The sequence below is a fragment of the Anomaloglossus baeobatrachus genome, chromosome 7 (genome assembly GCF_048569485.1).
Source record: "Anomaloglossus baeobatrachus isolate aAnoBae1 chromosome 7, aAnoBae1.hap1, whole genome shotgun sequence".
NCBI classification, from domain to species: domain Eukaryota; kingdom Metazoa; phylum Chordata; class Amphibia; order Anura; family Aromobatidae; genus Anomaloglossus; species Anomaloglossus baeobatrachus.
The window spans coordinates 176,380,003-176,400,561 of record NC_134359.1 but is presented as its reverse complement, the minus strand read 5'-3'; the positions used below and the strand labels follow the sequence as shown (position 1 = coordinate 176,400,561).

The following is a 20,559-nucleotide window of genomic DNA, read 5'->3' as shown; positions in this document are numbered from 1 at the left end:
CCGTTTCTCGATTCTACAGTTTTATATGGAGGTCTGTATATGCGTCCAAGAAAGTTTCTGCTATTTTGGATTGGCCATAACCCACTTGTCTTAAAGCTTTTCAAAGATTGCTCAATTTTAAAAATTATTAACACCAGTTCAAATGGTACCCATCTTATGGCTCTCAGTTGAAAAGCGCTGATTCTCAGGACTGGTCGGAGTCCAATATGCAAGCCTTACAAGACCTTAAAAGCTGACAGTCAAGTCCCTAACTGCTATTACTTTTCAAATATTGGTTTATTCTGCAAATTAGTAGCATTACAAAGCTGTCTGGCTGTCTTGCTGAAAATGCAACTGCTGAAGAGAATGAACTATTATTCTTCTCGGGACCCTTCAGCTTTGTGTCTAGAGGCATACCTGAATCGGCCTCAGTCACCGCACAGTACGCACTAAGCCAGAAACTTTAATTGACAGTTCGTTATGCAGTGAATCTGTACAGTGCAAGCTGTCAAAATGCGGAGTGTGCTTAAAGCAGTTGTTGACAATGCTGTAAGTGGTACCTGAAACCTCTCTAGGCTCCCCCCCAACACTGACAACCAGCAACTCCCATGGAAAATAAAGTTAATTTTCTCCTGGTAGCTATGCTTTCAGTAAGGCAGCGGGACATGCTGCAGATTAACCCTGTATCTCCAGTTTAATAGCATTTGGGGACATGACAGGCTCCCTTTTTAATTTTTCTTTTTTCACTGTTCCAGTCCTACATCATCATCATGTCAACAGGCTGGTTGACCTTGAAATAATTGCCTTTACTAATGATGTGGTGTAGGAGCAGTTCTGCCACAAAATTCCTCTGAATCAAGAACTCATCCCTGAAGATTCTATCCATCAGATTGAATTATTCTGTTGGTGACATCGAGCTGTAAAAAAATGGCAATATCTACTTGAAAGAGCTAAGTTCCCAATAAACATTTATGATAGAGGATAACAAACTGTAATATCTTCATTCAGCCCATAGGTTGAATCTATTTTAAGCTTTATTGTTTCTCTTCTTCTCACAGTTTAACTTCATCCTCCTCTATGGTTCTACTGAGAAAAACCACAAGCCTGACCCCCTGTCCAGGTTCTTTGGTCCATGTAATGCATCTAAGGATGCACCCTCACATGTAATTGAACCTGAACATTTGTTTGCATACATCTTTTCTTCAAACTCTTTACCTAAAGAATAATCTCTAGTCTCAAAAGCACTCCACCAAGTCTTACCTTGGGCCCATTTTTTTTTTTTTGTTTCCAGTCACTTGGGTATGAATCTCTTTATACTTGTGTGTTCCAAATGGAAAAAGGACATCAAAGAATTTGTGGCTTTTTGTCCTTTGCGCACTTTTAACTCTAACATGAGGCGCCTCTAGCCTCCTCAGCCCCTTCCAACACCAAGATCTTTGGAGCTCTCTATGGGCTTTGTTACAGGTCTTCCTGAGGCATAATGGTTGCACTACTACCAAAGTCAAGTTCACCATTTCTCCAAGATGCCTTGTCTTGTTTTTGTTACACATCTGCCCTGGCTAAGCATGGTTTCATCAAATTTCCCTATGGCCGTTGAACTCTGCTGTACTCTGTGCAGAGTTTTACAAGTGGCCCAGCATGCTCCCATGTGACTGTTTGCCTAGGCCTATGTAAGGCCCACTGTCACAAACCACCGGGGGGGTCACTCAGAAATCCCCCCGCGCTGGCTACCAGTACGTCACAATCGGGGTGTAACAAGTGGGGGGTCACCCCTCCTTTATACCTCCCGACCGACAGACAGAGCACGTGATGCGCTCTCTAGCGCCCCTCTTATAGTCAGGCCAATTATGGAATTGCCCGACGATAAGCAAGGAGGCCGCTATACTACTTATGCCGATTATTGAAGGGTCCCCGGTGAGAGTAGGGTATATATTCCCCCGACCTCCGCGGGCGGAATATATAAAACCTCCCCGAATCTCACTGGCCTCCCCACAATAATCCTTGGCACAAACTCGCTGCCACCAACCGATTTACGGTAACTATTAGCCGAACACACAGACGTGGGATTCAAGATCGAGATAACAGAACAGCCCAAGATTAATTATATAATTTAATCAGCCTAAAGCCACACTAGAACTACAATATATACAATAGGAGATCTACAGAATATACATATGTCAGAGTACAGTTACAGATAAAGCATGATTTACAAACAGGTATGCAATTCAATCAGTTACCTTGTGCGTCTGGCCACAGGGGGGCGCTGTAGACCAGGTTTCTAGGAACTCCCACAGATGTTTCCTGCACGTGACCCCCAGCGAAAGAACACTGGAAAATGGCCGAAGTAGGGTTATCAACCTGGGCAAATCCAGGTCCCCTCCTACCTTCGTGACCTCGAAGGGAGCACTGCTCCACCCCTGGCTGTAGTTATGGACAAAATCCACAACATGGAATATGGCCATAACTTTGCCTGGGAGCGTCGTAGGCGGACGCCAATGCTCTCATTGTGACAGTTATGAATTTAGCTACAGAATGAGAGGTTTCATGACTTGCCTACTAGTTCCCCATTGGCTGATATCACGCCTGGGGTACTTCCCAAGCTCCCGCTCCCATAAAAAGGGTGTGCCAGCATCGTCCGCATGCGGAGACACCATTTTTATGGTTGCCATATTTATCGGAAATATGGCTTGCGAGATATGAACCATTTTTTACTGGAGTCGTTCTGTCTGGATACTTCCAAGCTTGCTAATGAGATAGCAGCTCCTACCACAGGGTCATGGCAGGGAGTCATCCTGTGTCCATTGTTCCCACATCATCTCATCTCCATATCACAGGAGATGGCTGTTGGAGGTGTGACACCTTCACAGATGCTGGACATTGAGAACAAGAAGGGAGGGGGCACTGCCAGGGAGTGATGAGCGATTATGACTGGAAGTCATAATTCATCTTCATATCCCGGGATTTGCCTCACACCTCCCCCCCTTTTGAGGGCGCTAGGGGGCAGCACACTCCGGTGTTCCCCCGTGCGCCCGTCCGCGACCTCTCCTTGTCGGGACAGCCCGTCTGCGTTACCGTGGTCACGGCCCCTTTTGTGGCGAATGGTGAAGTTGTATTGCTGGAGCGCAAGGCTCCATCGCAACAATCGCCCATTCGTCCCAGAGACGGTGTGCAACCAGCTGAGGGGATTGTGGTCCGTCTCCACGATGAAGTGGCGCCCGTATAGATAGGGTTGCAGACGCTGCAGGGCCCACACTATGGCCAGGCACTCCTTCTCCATCGTGGAATAGGCCACTTCCCGTGGTAACAGCTTCCTGCTCAGGTACAAGACTGGGTGCTCTTGGCTCGCAGAGTCCACCTGGCTGAGCACCGCACCGAGGCCGAAGTCACTGGCGTCGGTCTGTACTACAAACGGCCGCGTGAAGTCGGCTGCCTGTAGCACGGGCGGGCTGGACAGGGCGTCCTTTAGGGCCCGGAAGGCTGTCTCGCAGTCCACTGTCCAATCGACTGCAGAGGGCAGCTTCTTCTTGGTGAGGTCCGTCAAGGGCTTTGCCAGGCTACTATAGCATGGAACAAACCTCCTATAGTACCCAGCGGTCCCCAAGAAGGACATCACCTGCTTCTTGGTCCTGGGGGTGGGCCAGGATGCGATGGCCTCCACTTTCTCAGGCTCGGGCTTCAGTGTTCTCCCGCCTACCCGGTGACCGAGGTACTGGACCTCGCTCATGGCCAGCTGACACTTTCCCGGCTTGATGGTCAAACCTGCCCGGTGGATCCGCCTGAGCACCTGTGCTAGATGCTCTAGGTGGTCCTCCCAGGTGGGACTGAAGACGGCAATGTCATCTAGGTACGCGGCCGCGTACCCTTCAAGTCCCTTGAGCAGGGTGTTGACCATCCGCTGGAAAGTGGCAGGGGCATTCCTCATCCCGAATGGCATCACCGTGGACTCGTATAGTCCAAATGGGGTAATAAAGGCAGAGCGTTCCCTGGCCTTGCGAGTCAGGGGGATCTGCCAATATCCCCGGCTCAGGTCCATGATGGTCAGGTACTGAGCCCCGGCCAACTGATCGAGCAGGTCATCGATGCGTGGCATTGGGTACGCATCGGCGACCGTGACAGCATTGAGCCCCCTGTAGTCCACGCAGAACCGAGTGGTTCGGTCCTTCTTAGGGACGAGGACTACAGGCGAGGCCCAAGCGCTGTTGGATGCCTGGATCACCCCCAGCTTCAGCATCTCGTCAATCTCCTGGCGCATGTGTTGCTGCACCTCCAGGGAAACCCGATATGCTGAACGCCGGATCGGGGGATGATCCCCAGTGTCCACGTGATGGACAGCCAAGTCAGTCCTTCCGGGCTGGTTGGTAAACAACCCCCGGAAGGGGTGTAGGGTGGCCCACAGCTGGGACCGTTGGTCCTCCAAGAGCTGGTGGCCAACCTCCACATCCTCAATGGATCCGCCTGCCCTAACCTGGGCTAGCATATCCAAGAGGGTTTCCGCTTCTCCCTCCTCGGGCAGGTTGCACACGGGGAGCGCACATGCCTCCCGCTCATGATGTGCCTTCATCATGTTCACATGGAAGGGCTTCCGCCTTCCACGGGCAGGGTCCAGGGTGACCAGGTACGTCACAGGGTTGAGCTGCTGGTACACGAGGTATGGGCCTTCCCAGGCTGCCTGAAGCTTGTCCTGTGGTACGGGGACCAGTACCCACACCTTTTGACCCACTTGGTAGGTCCTCTCACAAGCGTTCTGGTCGTACCAACGCTTCTGATCGGCCTGGGCTTGAGCCATATTGTCGTGTACCAGTTGCGTCAAGGCCTGCATTTTGTCCCGGAAGCGCATGACATACTCGATAACCGACACTCCAGGGGTGGCCAAATCCCCTTCCCAAGCCTCTTTCACCAGAGCCAGGGGGCCCCGCACACGTCGCCCGTACAGGAGCTCAAACGGTGAGAATCCTGTTGAGGCCTGTGGAACCTCCCGGTAAGCAAATAACAGGTGTGGGAGATACCGCTCCCAGTCACGCCCATGGGAGTCGACCAACATCTTAAGCATCTGCTTTAAGGTGCCATTAAACCGCTCGCACAGGCCATTAGTCTGTGGATGGTACGGGCTGGCCACCAGATGTCGCACCTGGACTTGCTTACAGAGGGCCTCCATCAGCTGGGACATGAATTGGGTCCCCCGGTCAGTGAGCATTTCCTGGGGAAAACCAACTCGGGAGAAAATCTCCAGCAATGCGGTGGCCACCTTGTCAGCCCGAATGGACGACAAGGCCACTGCTTCTGGGTACCGGGTGGCATAGTCCACTACCGTCAGTATGAAGCGTTTCCCGGAGCTGCTGGGGATGGCCATTGGGCCGACCAGATCCACAGCCACCCTCCTGAAAGGCTCATCGATGATGGGCAGAGATACCAGTGGGGCTTTGGGGCGTGGCCCCGCCTTCCCCACTCTCTGACAGGTTTCACACGAACGGCAGTAGGCAGCCACATCGGCCCCCATTTTTGGCCAGTAGAAATGCTGGTTTAACCTGGCCTTGGTCTTAGCGATCCCTAGGTGTCCGGCCATCGGAATCTCATGTGCGATCCGCAACAACTCCGTCCGGAACGGATAGGGTACCACCAACTGTCGGTCCCTGGGCCACGCCTCCGGTGAACCCTGCTGGACCGTGGCCCGGTACAGCCGTCCTTGGTCCCAGACCACTCGCTCCGGGCCCGAGTCCGAGGGAGGCTGTGCCGCCTGCTCCTTAAGAGCTTTCAGGCTGTCGTCAGCTTCTAACGCTGCCTGAAACCCCTGACTAGATGTGGCCAGAATCGACGAGACTGTCACATCTTCAGTCAGTACCCCGGGACCTGTGTCCTGGCCTCCACCTGACTCGGCTGCCACTTGGTCAGAAGGGGAAGAGCTATCGGACCTCCGGGAGGCCCCTTGGCTTCCAGCACTCCCACTGCGGGTGACAGCGTCCACAGCCGCTGCGACCGTGGGTCGTGCCTGCTCCCCCTCCGTTCCTGACCAAGTCGCCGGTTCAGGCAGACCTACCTGGCTTCCTGACACCCCGGTTGTGGGGGAACCATGCACCGAGATCTTACCTGGGAGCACTTCCGCTCCTGGACCGGCCCCAATCTCACCTGCCTGTTCCCCTCCTGCAGCAACAGAACCCCGCTGTGAAATCTCTGGGGACCCCACATTTGCTGTGGTAGCCCCCACCCCACACACTGGTCCTCCCCCTGCAGCACCCTGCTCTCTGCTTATCCCTGCAGAGGGCAACAGATCCCAGCTCACAGGCTGATTACTTGTAGAGGCATTGTCACACCTTTCTCTGACCCCCTCCCCTGTCACAGCTGCAGCTGTGTGTGTGTCTATGGTGTCTGTGCAAGCAGAAATATCAGAGTTCACTCCCTCCTCCCTTACATCATTCATAGATAACACATTAACATTGTCCGGAGGCATGTCAGTACTGGCTGAAGGTTCAGCCCTTGGTTGGGGCCCAAACTGGGAGGTTATCTGCCCCAAATCTGTCCCAAGTAGCACGTTTGCGGGGATCCGATCAGTTACCCCCACCTCCCTCACCCCTCGCCCTGCGCCCCAGTCCACATAAATGTCAGCAACAGGCAGCGCCGGGTCAATGCCTCCAATCCCGGAGACAGCGAGGGTTTTTCCAGGGATCAAGTCTTGGGGGGACACCATCTCAGGCCGCACCAGAGTCACCTCCGAGGCGCTGTCTCGCAGTCCCATGGTCACAGACCGGCCGACGGTGACAGGTTGGAAGCTGTCCAGGGACCTACCACCACCCCCACCCACACAATACACCTTGGGCGGCCCTTGGGACGGGGACGGAGCCGGGGCCTTGGGACGCTGAGGGCACATGGCCTTGAAGTGTCCAGGTAGGTTGCACTGGTGGCACCGTCTTGGTTCTGCCACGGGCCTGGAGAGGGGAGTTGAGGGGGACACCCCCTGCAGTCTAGGGGCAGGTGGGGCAGTCGCAGAGTTCATCTTACCCCCTCTCCAGGTGCTGCTGGTGGCTGCTCTCCTGGCCTCAGGAGCCCGATTGTTGGTGTAGTCATCGGCCAGGGCAGCTGTAGCCGTGGACCCCTTTGGCTTCTGGTCTCGGATGAACTGGCGGAGATCCTCAGGGCAGTTCCACAAGAGTTGCTCCGTGATGACCAAGTCCAGGATCTCTGGTCCGGTGGAAAGCTGCAGGCCTTGGGTCCAGTGGTCGGCAGCTCGGGCCAGTGCCCGCCGGTGGTCAGCCCAGGAGTCCTTTGGTCCCTTCTGCAGGGTCCGGAACTTCTTGCGGTAGGACTCCGGAGTGAGGTTGTACTGTTGGATCAGGGCCCGCTTGATGGTGTCGTAGCCCTGATCTGCCTCAGCAGGCAAGTCCCCAAGGATTTCCAGGGCCTTACCCCTTAAACGGGGGGTCAGGTATTTGGCCCACTGGTCCTTGTCCAGATGGTGCTGCAAGCAAGTCCGTTCAAAAGCAGTCAAGAAAGAGTCCAAGTCTCCATCCTTCTCCAGCACTGGGAAGTCCTCAACACGGACCTTTGGAAGTTTGGTGTCTTGAAGGTCACGTGTGGCTGATGAGGGCTGGAGCTTGGCTAGATGCAGCTGGTAGTCACGGTCTGCCTGTCGCTCCGCAGCCTCACGCTCTGCCTGGCGCTCTTCACGCGCTGCTTGCCGCTCCGCAGCCTCAGCATCACGCGCTGCCTGCCGCTCTGCCCTGCGCTCTGCCAGGAGTTCCTTGTAGCCCTTCTGGTCTCCAGCCTGGAGAAGGGCCATAGCCATTTGAAGAAGGCTATCCGAGCCTCCCAGGCTCGGTGGAATGGCACGTGGTGATCTGCGGCCCGCTGCGGAGCCTGGTGATTCACTGTCCATTTCAGAGCGGAGGACTGGCATCTGGCTCGTTGAGGACCCTTGGGCGAGCTCCTCCTCATCTTGTCCAGCAGTGCCAGGTTGTGCAATGTCCTCTGCAGAGCTGTTCTCTGGCGTCGAGCTCCTGGAGGGCTCGTGGACAACCTCCTCATCGTCTCTGGCTTTAGCATTGGCCATTCCTTTGGCTTTGCTCCTGGTGCTCTCAGCCATTCTTGCAGACTTTTGGTCACTGACACAGAACTGACACCTGATGCCTCCACACACCTTACAGTATCTGCACTCTGACACTCTAGTGTTGAGCTAGTCTGAAGACCCCAGCAGCCACAGCTGCTGCAGGCAGTCTTTAGTGTCTGGGAGTATGGGTCTCACACTCACACACACTATTATCTCGATCCCACCGCTATGCCACCAATATGTCACAAACCACCGGGGGGGTCACTCAGAAATCCCCCCGCGCTGGCTACCAGTACGTCACAATCGGGGTGTAACAAGTGGGGGGTCACCCCTCCTTTATACCTCCCGACCGACAGACAGAGCACGTGATGCGCTCTCTAGCGCCCCTCTTATAGTCAGGCCAATTATGGAATTGCCCGACGATAAGCAAGGAGGCCGCTATACTACTTATGCCGATTATTGAAGGGTCCCCGGTGAGAGTAGGGTATATATTCCCCCGACCTCCGCGGGCGGAATATATAAAACCTCCCCGAATCTCACTGGCCTCCCCACAATAATCCTTGGCACAAACTCGCTGCCACCAACCGATTTACGGTAACTATTAGCCGAACACACAGACGTGGGATTCAAGATCGAGATAACAGAACAGCCCAAGATTAATTATATAATTTAATCAGCCTAAAGCCACACTAGAACTACAATATATACAATAGGAGATCTACAGAATATACATATGTCAGAGTACAGTTACAGATAAAGCATGATTTACAAACAGGTATGCAATTCAATCAGTTACCTTGTGCGTCTGGCCACAGGGGGGCGCTGTAGACCAGGTTTCTAGGAACTCCCACAGATGTTTCCTGCACGTGACCCCCAGCGAAAGAACACTGGAAAATGGCCGAAGTAGGGTTATCAACCTGGGCAAATCCAGGTCCCCTCCTACCTTCGTGACCTCAGAGGGAGCACTGCTCCACCCCTGGCTGTAGTTATGGACAAAATCCACAACATGGAATATGGCCATAACTTTGCCTGGGAGCGTCGTAGGCGGACGCCAATGCTCTCATTGTGACAGTTATGAATTTAGCTACAGAATGAGAGGTTTCATGACTTGCCTACTAGTTCCCCATTGGCTGATATCACGCCTGGGGTACTTCCCAAGCTCCCGCTCCCATAAAAAGGGTGTGCCAGCATCGTCCGCATGCGGAGACACCATTTTTATGGTTGCCATATTTATCGGAAATATGGCTTGCGAGATATGAACCATTTTTTACTGGAGTCGTTCTGTCTGGATACTTCCAAGCTTGCTAATGAGATAGCAGCTCCTACCACAGGGTCATGGCAGGGAGTCATCCTGTGTCCATTGTTCCCACATCATCTCATCTCCATATCACAGGAGATGGCTGTTGGAGGTGTGACACCTTCACAGATGCTGGACATTGAGAACAAGAAGGGAGGGGGCACTGCCAGGGAGTGATGAGCGATTATGACTGGAAGTCATAATTCATCTTCATATCCCGGGATTTGCCTCACACCCACCAAAACACATACTTTTGGTAATAAGACTCTTAGTTTTACGGTGCACCACTACCTGCTCCATTCCGGTTCCACTTTTTGCTGTCTGCCTACAGGTCATAGTACCTGCTTTCCGGTATCCTGTCTGCCTTCGACCTTTTAGTATTTCTAGTGCCTGCTCCATGCCTGCTTTCAGGTGTACTGTCTGCCTGTAGCCTCCAGTGCTTCTATTACCAGCACCATAACTGTCTTCCAGTGGCCTGTCTGCCTGCAGCCTCCAGTGCTTTCTCCTCACTCCCTACATGCCTTTTTGCTGCACCCACCAACTGGGATCCATGTTCCCACCTAGACCTGGGTGTAGAGGATCCACCTCCCAAGGTGAGCCCATAACAGAATACCAAGACCATGGATCACAAAGGTGCAGTGGCTACAGCACCCTCTCGTGTAATACAGGCGATTTGCATGAACTTGTTTTGCAACTTGCTGAGGGTTAGTGCAAGCTTGTTCAAGCTGTGCAGGATTTCATAGCCTGTGTGGACTCACTGTTTTAGGCTACTTTCACACATCCGGCTTGAGCTCTGCGGCTCAATCCAGCTGTGCAAGCTATGCAACGGATGCGGTGAAAACACCGCATCCTTTGCATAAGTTTTTCCTTTGCGGCCAGTCCGGTTTTTGCCGCTTGCGGCATGCTACTGAGCATGCGTAGTGGCAAAAACCGCATGCGGCGGCCGGATGCGGTTATTGCCGCATCCGGCCGCCATAGGCATGCATTGAAAAATGCGGTTTTTTTTTGCCGCATGAAAAAACGTGCCAGGCAACGTTCCATCCGGCCGCCGCATCGGCTAAATCTGCTGCATGCGGCAAAAACCGGACGGAACGCAAGGCCATGCGGCACAATGCGGCACTAATTAAAGTCTATGCAGGAAAATCGCAACCGGCAGCAAAAAAAACCAGTTGCGATTTTCCTGCAAAGTGCCGGATTGTGCCGCACAGGAAAAAACGGAGGTGTGAAAGCAGCCTAAGACACCTGCAGTTTCTCAATCAGCTCCTCAACTCCTGCAGCAGCCTAATACTCACTTGCAACACTCTGCAGAGAGGCTGCTCTCATTTAACAATTTTTATTTTCTTTTTAGAACTGTAGTTTTTATTGAATTATATAAAGTTCAGCAGATTATATCAGTCAACATAAGCCCAACGCAATCGTATGCTAAAAAAAAAAAAAAAGTATATACGGTAAATGCAAGAAGACCCTCCAGCGGCTCCTGAATTAACTGCATATCATTGTAGCAACTATAGACTTGTGAAGCTAAATGACTACAGGGCCTTAATACATCTTTTTTTTTTTTTTTTTTTTTAACAATTAAGCTTTAAGATATCAAACTAAAAATTGACAGACAAAGACAGAGGACTGACACACTAGAGATAAAGAAAGGAGGGGGCGGGGCGACAAAGGCTGTCAAACCTAACTATTGAATTGGGCCCAACCATAATCCCAGGGAGTCCAGGTACTTTCAAAACGATCAACTGTAGCATTCAGCAGTGACGTCAAATATTCCATTCTGCGAATGTCCGAAATCCTGGTTAGTAAGTCCCGATGGGGCAAGGGATTGGACTTTTTCCAATGGAGAGCATTCATGCATCTGGCTCCTGTTAGACGGTATAGTAACAGTTTAGTTGAATTGTTCCCCAACCCTTTAGGAGTGACATTAAGAAGGTAGATTGCTGGATCAAGCCCCACCTCCTCAAAAAGAACCGCTTGTATCAGCCTTTTCACTGAAGTCCAAAACTCGTACAGCCTGGGGCAGGTCCAAAATATGTGAAAGTGTGACCCAAGTGACAAACTACCGTGTTTCCCCGAAAGTAAGGCCCTGTCTTACATTAATTTTACCCCCAAAAGTTCCACCCTGCTTTACTTTCGGGGGAGGCCTTACATTGGAAAAAAAAAAACAATTTTCAACAACATCCCCTGCAGCCTCCCCATTGTTTCACAGTCCGGCATCCACCCCATCCTCCCCCCTGCAGCCTCCCCATTGTTTCACGGTCCGGCATCCACCCCATCCTCCCCCCTGCAGCCTCCCCATTGTTTCACAGTCCGGCATCCACCCCATCCTCCCCCCTGCAGCCTCCCCATTGTTTCACAGTCCGGCATCCACCCCATCCTTCCCCCTGCAGCCTCCCCATTGTTTCACAGTCCGGCATCCACCCCATCCTCCCCCCTGCAGCCTCCCCATTGTTTCACAGTCCGGCATCCACCCCATCCTCCCCCCTGCAGCCTCCCCATTGTTTCACAGTCCGGCATCCACCCCATCCTCCCCCCTGCAGCCTCCCCATACAGTGGTTCTGCCCCCCACTCTGCCACCACACACACTGACACATACGGTACCGGTACAGCCCCACACGGCACCCACACACATATCGTACCGGTACCGTACACACACACTGACACATACAGCCCCATACGGCACCCATACACATACCGTACACATACCGTACACACACACACACACAGAGAGAGAGTTTCGGAACTTACCGTTACTTTCCTTCTGTTTCGATCTCCTCTGCGGTGCCGGACTGACGATTCGGATGCTGGGGACGCTGGACCAATCGGAGCGAGCCTGCAGGCGGTGACGTCGCGGCTGATTCGGCCAATCAGCTGCAAGCCGGCTGACTGGCCAATCACAGCTCGAGCTGATGGCCTGCAGGGAGCCTGTGACGAACAGGTTGATCGGCCAATCAGCATCGAGCAGGAAGGGCGTTGATGGAGCGAGGGAACAGCGGCAGCGGTAAGTTCCTGTACTTTCCCCAGGGACCCCACCCATATGCGGCCATACTGTCCCCAGTGACCCCACCCATATGCGGCCTTACATTACGCCGCGACCACCACCCATAGGCGGCCTTACATTCCCCGGGCCCCCCCGCTACCCTGCCTTACAATCGGGGGGTGCCCTACATTGGCGGACCCCCCCGAAACCCCCACCCTGCCTTACTTTCGGGGGGGTCCTACTTTCGGGGAAACACGGTACAATGCCAGCATACACTTGGGAGTTGAGGATTAAATTTATTTAGGAACTTTTGGGTATGATACCAAAACATCATGGTCTTATATTGATTTTCCTTATATGAGGTACATATGGAGGTTTTAGCTGCCTTATCCCAAATATATTGCCATGTCTGGGGGGGAGCTCCCTCTTCAGGAAAGACTCCCACCTAGCGACACATATGAAAGGTTTTTTTTATTAAAAGGATCAGCTTGAGGGAAATTAATCTATAGATATCTGATATTAACCCTTTCGTTGACAGGCCTTTCCTACAAAGCTTTTCAATTCAGTTGGCTGAGAAACTCTCCATGAACCATAAAGCAATAGTGCTAAATGTTGTATCTGAATATATTGGAAGAACTTGCGGTTGCATATGGAGATGTTGGATTTAAGAAAATCAAATGAATGTATTTTCAGTTGTGTTCTTGTCCACCACATTCGCATATCTAAAAAGACCTGCTGAGATCCACAGGTGAACAATGTTGAATTCTATGCCATTTGGGATTAAGGGTTGATAGATGAAAGATATCATCGGGGGAGTTGGCTGAAGCCAATCCAAAACATTTCATACGTGTGCCATAGTTCGCTTGTAAACTGCATGGGTCTTAAGAGATGTAGTTAACTTAAGGCCCTGTCACACACAAAGATAAATCTGCGGCAGATCTGTGGTTGCAGTGAAATTGTCGACAATCAGTGCCAGGTTTGTGGCTGTGTACAAATGGAACAATATGTCCATGATTTCACTGCAACCACAGATCTGCCAAAGATTTATCTCTGTGTGTGACAGGGCCTTTAGACTGGCAAGTTGTCCATATTACAGAGTTTGGGCGGACAGGTGCTATCCAAAGCTTTTCAGTCTCTGTCCATTTATTATATGCCCACACTAAAGCCCAGGAAGTAATCCTCTTAAGGTGAACATCTCAGTAATACTTTGACATCTGGAACTGAAAGACCGCCTTGTAGTCTGTGAGTGGTGAGAATTTGTTTAGAGATTCTATAACGCTTGTCATCTAATATATAAAGCTGTGTGTGTGTGTGTGTGTGTGTATATGTGTATATGTGTGTGTGTGTGTGTGTGTACTCTGTATGTATGTATGTGTGTATGTCCGGGATTGGCATCTGCACCATCGCAGCTACAGCCACAAAATTTTGCACACTCATACGTCTGGACCCTGAGAGCATCATAGGCTATGTTGTGAGGTGAAATTTTAAATCCGCGCATTCCAATTTACCAATCAATTTAATCTACATAATAAGGAAAAAGTGAAACGAAAAGTGTTGGAGGCAAATTGACAGCTGTCAATGCCGGGCAAAGAGACAGCCCTGGGGGAGAGAGACAGCCCTGGGGGAGAGAGACAGTTACTATCTCGGGCAATGCCCGGGTACTACAGCTAGTTCCAAATCTCATTATGGCAGCCTGTATAGATTTAAGCTCCCCAAAAGGAATTTTAACTGGGAGGGTCTCAAAATAATAAATAATTTAGGTAGGAGAGTTATTTTTATAGATGCTATACATCCTGTTAATATTGTAAGAGGTTCCCATTTAGTCAGTAAGTCCTTTACTGTAGTTGCCTAAATAATGAGGGAAAATTGCTTTTATAGAGGCTATCCTATGAGGAGGATAAATTAACCCACATGTATTTAATAGTGTTCGTCTTCCTCCTACATAGAGCTTCCATTTTAGAGGCATTTATCTTATACACAGAGAGAAGCCCCCTATTCTTTAAGTGTATCTAAAAGGTTAGGGAGGGTTGTGAGCGTTAGCAAAACATCCACAAATAGAGATTTTTAATACCTTATCCCTAATGTCTGTGCCCGAGATATTAGGGTTCTGTCGAATCATAGCCGCCAGGGTTCAATACATGTTGTGAACAAGAGAGGGGAGAGGGGACTCCCCTGTCTTGTGCCATTAGATACACTGAAACATGGAGAGGTATGTAAGAGAAGTTTGATAGCAGCCGAGGTGTACCCGCTCACCGGCTGTAGTTAGGCTCATTCCAAGGTATGGACCATGCATTCTAACAAAAATGCATCTTCAGTCCAGCCACATGGAGAAAGCAGAAAAGATTCTTTTTTGAGTATATGAGTAAAAGCATGTAACAGAATAACATCACGAAAAGCGGTACGGAGCCTATGTGTTTCAAATGGTGAACCCATTCTTAAAGCACCACTCCAGCAGTTTTTTTTTTGTTTTTTTTTATTGCACTGCTGGAGTGGTGCTTTAAATGGAACTCCCCCTGAAAGTTGTCTGATATTCGCTTTCCGGCGGCTTCATCCTCTATCACTGCTGCTGAGTTGGGCTCCGGCAATTTGTGACAGCGTGCTCCATTGTTTCATGGAGCACCTTGGCGGTTGCTTTTCAATGCATCTTTATGAGAGCCTCGTTCATGCTCTCAGAGATGCATTCAGACCTTGTGACGTAACTTCTGACTTCTAGACAGTCAGAAGTTATTATCACAAGGTGGAGCTGCTGGACTAGAGCGGCATAGGTAAAAGGTGACACCGCCAGAAGATGAGTATATGACAGGGGGCAGGTGGCTTAGATGTAAAGCACTACTCCTGCGCTGAAACCCCCCCCCGCTGGAATGGTGCTTTAATCGCATAGGCTCTGCACCTTATTTTATAATGATACTCTGTTGCAGCATGTTTTTACTCAGTATTCAGTAAAAAAAGATTTTATGCTTTATGCGCATCGCTGAGAATAAGATGCATTTTTTGATTTTTGTTACATTTTTCAATGATTTATAGCTCTGTCGGTACTATTGGCGCTGTATTCATAATAGTATCATCAAGCAAATGTGCAGAACAACTGCTCTATATTTCTTATAATACAACACAGGACAACCAATGAAAGTGTTAAAGGCTCCAAACATGTCCTTTCCAATTTGTTTCACTGCTATGCAGTGTATTCAGGGAAGCTGGTCATAAACCTGGAGAGCTGATCACTTATCAGAGGATGGTTTTGATCAATCAGCTTTGGGGTTATGGGACCAGCAAGACTCCACTGCCTTCCCCATTCTGCTTTATTCCCCTGCAGATGCTGTCCTGTTTTGTTATATAGGAAACTTAAAGCAGTTATTTTGGATATCTGCTCACTCATATTATCAAAACAGTTACAAAAGAACTGAATATAAATCAGTGAATTTTAAACCACACCCAGTACAGCACAATTTTAACCTACGTATCCAAATATTATAGTAAATAAAATGTTAGCTTTGAATACTCATTAAAGTGAGGATTTTGGGCCCTTTTGGTATATTTGATTAAACTGTCAGTGGGACCTGGTAGATGATGACTTGGCAGATTTTAGGTTGCTGGATATTGACAGAAAAACAAATAGAGCAAAAAAAATACACTAAATTTATTTTGCAAGTTAAAGGGAACCTGTCAAGTCTTATAATGCTATTAACCTGTGTATATATATGGCTAAAATGGAAGTTAATAGCGTTATCCAGGTGCCCAGTTGCTCTACTAAAGCTATAGCTACTAGGACAAAATGAAGTTTACTTGTGCTGAGAGCCTTCAGCTTTCACGCATGTAGGTGTGCCCGGAGCACTTAGTCACCACTAACAGCACTGACAGTGGCAGCTGTAACCCTGTCACTGTGCTTCACTGTAGAGCTGGCTGTCAAGCAGTGCTGGAGCGTGTGTGTAGCAGCAGCTCTTAGAGCTGTGAGAAGTGACTATAATTGCTCCAGGCTTAGCTACTGAAACCCGACGGCTCCCAGAGGTAAAGTCCATTTTTTCCTGGAAGCCATACTTTAAGTACAGCGGCTGGGTACCTTCATAATACCATGAAGCTGAAGATTAGCCCTATATCTAAAGGTAATAGCGTTATCGGACGTGACAGATTCCCTTGAAATACAATGGGAATCCTTTTAAATTTTTCACACTTTGTTTCATTACAGCCATTTGGTAAATTCAAAAAAGTTCATTTTTTTTCTTATTAATGTACACTCTGCACCCCATCTTGACAGAAAAAAAAACAAATGGAAAAATTTTTGCAAATTTATTAAACAAGAAAAATGAAATATCACATGGTCATAAGTATTCAGACCCTTTGCTCAGTATTGAGTTGAAGCACTCTTTTGAGCTAGTACAGCCATGAGTCTTCTTGGGAATGATGCAACAAGTTTTTCACACCTGGATTTGGGGATCTTCTGCCATTCTTCCTTGCAGATATTCTCCTGTTCCGTCAGGTTGGATGGTGAACGTTGGTGGATAGCCATATTAAAGTCTCTCCAGAATTGGGTTTAGGTCAGGGCTCTGGCTGGGCCAGTCAAGAATGGTCACAGAGTTGTTCTGAAGCCACTCCTTTGTTATTTTAGCTGTGTGCTTAGGGTCATTGTCTTGTTTGAAGGTGAACCTTTGGCCAAGTCTGAGGTCAAGAGCACTCTGGAAAAGGTTTTCTTCCAGGATATCTCTATACTTGGCCGCATTCATCTTTCCTTCAATTGCAACCAGTCGTCCTGTTCCTGCTGCTGAAAAACTCTCCCATAGCATGATGCTGCCACCACCATGTTTCACTGTTTGGATTGTATTGAGAAGGTGATGAGCAGTGCCTGGTTTTCTCCACACATGCCACTTAGAATTATTACCAAAAAGGTCTATCTTCATCTCATCAGACCAGAGAAATTTTATTTCTCATAGTCTCTGAGTCCTTCATGTGTTTTTTTGCAAACTCTATGCGCGCTTTCATATATCTTGTACTGAGGAGAGGCTTCCATCTGGTCACTCTGCCATAAAGGTCCAACTGGTGGAGAGCTGCAGTGATAGTTGACTTTGTGGAACTTTCTCCAATCTCCCTACTGCATCTCTGCAGCTCAGCCACAGTGATCTTTGGGTTCTTCTTTACCACTCTCACCATGGCTCTTCTCCCACAATTGCTCAGTGTGACTGGACGACCAGGTTTAGGATGAGTTATGGTGGTCCCAAACTTCTTCCATTTATGGATTGTAGAGGCCCCTGTGCTCTTAGGAACCTTGAGTACTGCAGAAATTCTTTTGTAACCTTGGCTAGATCTGTGCCCTGCCACAATTCTGTCTCTGAGCTTCTTGGACAGTTCCTTTGACCTAATGATTCTCATTTGGTCTGACATTCATGCCGGTTTCAGACGTCCGTGTTTAATCAGGTACAAGTCACACTCATGGTTATGGTCATACGTGTGTCACACGTGTGACATCCGTGTTTGCATACGTGACAGATACCGGAGTAAACACGTGTCTGTGAAATGAAAAGATATTTTATATTCACCTGTATCCAGCGCTGTGTTCTTCGGCTCTTCTGCCTCCTACTTCTGACCCCCGCTCATTATATTCATTGATTATTCACCGCACTCAGGACCTGGAAGCAGGAGCATCGTGGGGACAGCGCTGGGTACAGCACCGCCGAGGACAGCATCGCGGGGACAGGTGAGTATTCACAAAGCAGTGTGTGCAGTGATGTCCAGGAGGTCATTGGAGTTCCCAATGAACTCTGATGACATCCTGATGACACCCCTGCGACACCCAGGCTACAGCGGGTGTCAGGACGTTGACTTCATGGGTTCATCATAGTTCATTGGGAACCCTAATGAGTCCCCGCGATGCTCCTGCTTCAAGGTCCTCAAGGTCCTCACTACACACACACACACACACACACACACACACACACACACACACATGTATACACACAGAGCAGACACACATGGATACACCGAGCAAATACACACACAGCGCACATGCATGTATATATTGAACACACACACTGCTGGAAACTCGCCTGTCTTCAGCGATGCGGTCCCCTGCACTGAAGTCCCCAGCTCTGCTTCGGCTTCCAGCTCCTCAGTGGAGTGAATATTCACTGAGTATAATGAATGGCGGTCAGGCAGCTGAATATAGAAAATCTTTTTATTAAGACAGGTGTTTACTCCGGTACGTGTCACACTGATATCACAAGGATCACATCAGTGTGCGATCCGTGTGACACCCGTGCTGCTGGGGAAATAACGGAAATGTCTGTGTGTGCGTGCGAGGCCACGAGGGGTCACACGGTTTGTGTGAAAACACAGCCATGTGAGTACCAGTATAGAATAACATGAGTACGTGTGGCATCCGTGTTAAACACGGACATCTGAAACCAGCCTCGCTGTGAGATATTATATAGACGTGTGTGCCTTTCCAAATCAAGTCCTATCAGTTTACTTAAACACAGCTGGACTCCAATGAAGGAGTAGAACCATCTCAAGGAGGTTCACAAGGAAATGGACAGCATGTGATTTAAATATGAGTGTCTGAACAAAGGGTCTAAATACTCATGACCATGTGATATTTGTTTTTCTTGTTTAAAAAAATGTGCAAAAATTTCTACATTTCTGTTTTTTCTGTCAAGATGGGGTGCAGAGTTTACATTACTGAGAAAAAAAATGAACTTTTTGAATTTATCAAATGGCTGCAATGAAACAGAATGAAAAATTTAAAGTGGTATGAATACTTTCCATACCCACTGTATATCTGTTCAATCTTCTGCCCATTTGATTTAATATTATATGGCAGTCCACAATACAATGTCTAGAGATACAACTTATTTTACGTTTTGTCTTGTGTAATATTGTGATATCATAACCTTGTCTGTCTAGTAATAATAATTTATATTTTATATTTTAAGGTTTTCTGTAGAACGACCAGCATTGAACACCACCATCTTCCCCTTGCTTCATGAGAATTTGGCTGAGGTGATCAGAGATGTTCCCTTGATGCATCTGGATGAAATAACTTTATTTAAAAGTAGAGTAGCAGAGGAGCCTCCAAATCTATGGTGCTAAATTTCTTAAACTACAGAAAGAATCAGATGAATAAGTCATCAATTACCATTATTTGTATTGTACATAATAAACTATTAGTATATTACTCCTAAAACAAGTTCTGTTTCTCTTATATGTCACATTTTCTTTTAGAACAGTAGTTCCTTATTTGTGAATTAGAAGATTCATGATCATGCAGTGATTTTGTATGCTATTTGTAAATATTACAGCCACAACTGTATAGTATTATATTAATGCTACAGAGTACCGTATTTTTCGGACCATAAGACGCACTTTTTTCCCCCCAAATGTTGGAGGAAAGTGGGGGGTGCGTCTTATGGTCTGAATGTGGCTGCGGGGAATGAGGGTGGAGCGGGTCATCGGGGGCACGAGCAGGCTGTAGCAGCGCCTGCCGTGACCACGTGGGCCCGCTCATTACATATGCACGCCCATCTCTCAGTGGTGAAGCCGGCACTGACAGGTGAGCGGGGAGGTGCGCGCTTGATCACCCCTGGCAACTACAGCCTGGAGTGATCATGTGCGGCTGTATTCACTGCCCTCCGTGCATCATTATCAGCGCGGGGTGCTGTGAATCAGTGTACTCACCCGTCATCGTGTGTGCAGCTGTCCCCCTGCAGCATCGCAATGTCTTCCTGTCTGTGCCAGTCAGCTGATCTGTGTAGACAGCGGTGAGCACAGCGATGACGTCATCGCTGTGTGCGCCGCTAGTGTCCACACAGATCAGCTGACAGGCACAGACAGGAAGACATCGCGATGCTGCAGACAACGGTGACTGCTCCACTCAGCGGCGCTGCAGCTGAGACAGGAAGATGATCGGTGCTGCAGGGAGTGAGGAAAGGTGAGTATAAACGTTTATTTTTTTTTCTGTGCCATAGGATACAGGCCATATACCAGGATGGGGGTATATTATGAGCAGGATGAGGGTATATTATGAGCAGGGATGGGGGTATATTATTAGCAGGATGGGGGGGGTATATAGCAGGATGGGGGTATATTAGCAGGATGGATGGGGGTATATTAGCAGGATGGATGGGGGTATATGAGAAGGATGCTGGTATATGAGCAGGATGCTGGTATATGAGCAGGATGGATGGGGGTATATGAGCAGGATGGATGTGGGTATATGTTACGAGGGGGACCCGGGGAAGCGTGCCAAGATGGGAAATGGACTGCTTCCGCCGGTCAAGGTCC

At 49.2% G+C, this 20,559-nt stretch overlaps 1 protein-coding gene across 2 annotated transcripts in view; it reads left to right on the top strand.

The window, feature by feature from the left end:
- FBXL18 (F-box and leucine rich repeat protein 18) overlaps positions 1 to 20,309 on the top strand; it is a 124,726-nt gene extending 104,417 nt beyond the window's left edge. For both annotated transcript variants that reach the window (XM_075319046.1, XM_075319045.1), the window contains one exon: positions 19,212 to 20,309. In XM_075319046.1, coding sequence (XP_075175161.1) covers positions 19,212 to 19,368 — 157 coding nt within the window. In that variant the 3' untranslated portion in view covers positions 19,369 to 20,309. The remainder of the gene's footprint in view (positions 1 to 19,211) is intronic.
- Positions 20,310 to 20,559: the final 250 nt, after the last annotated feature.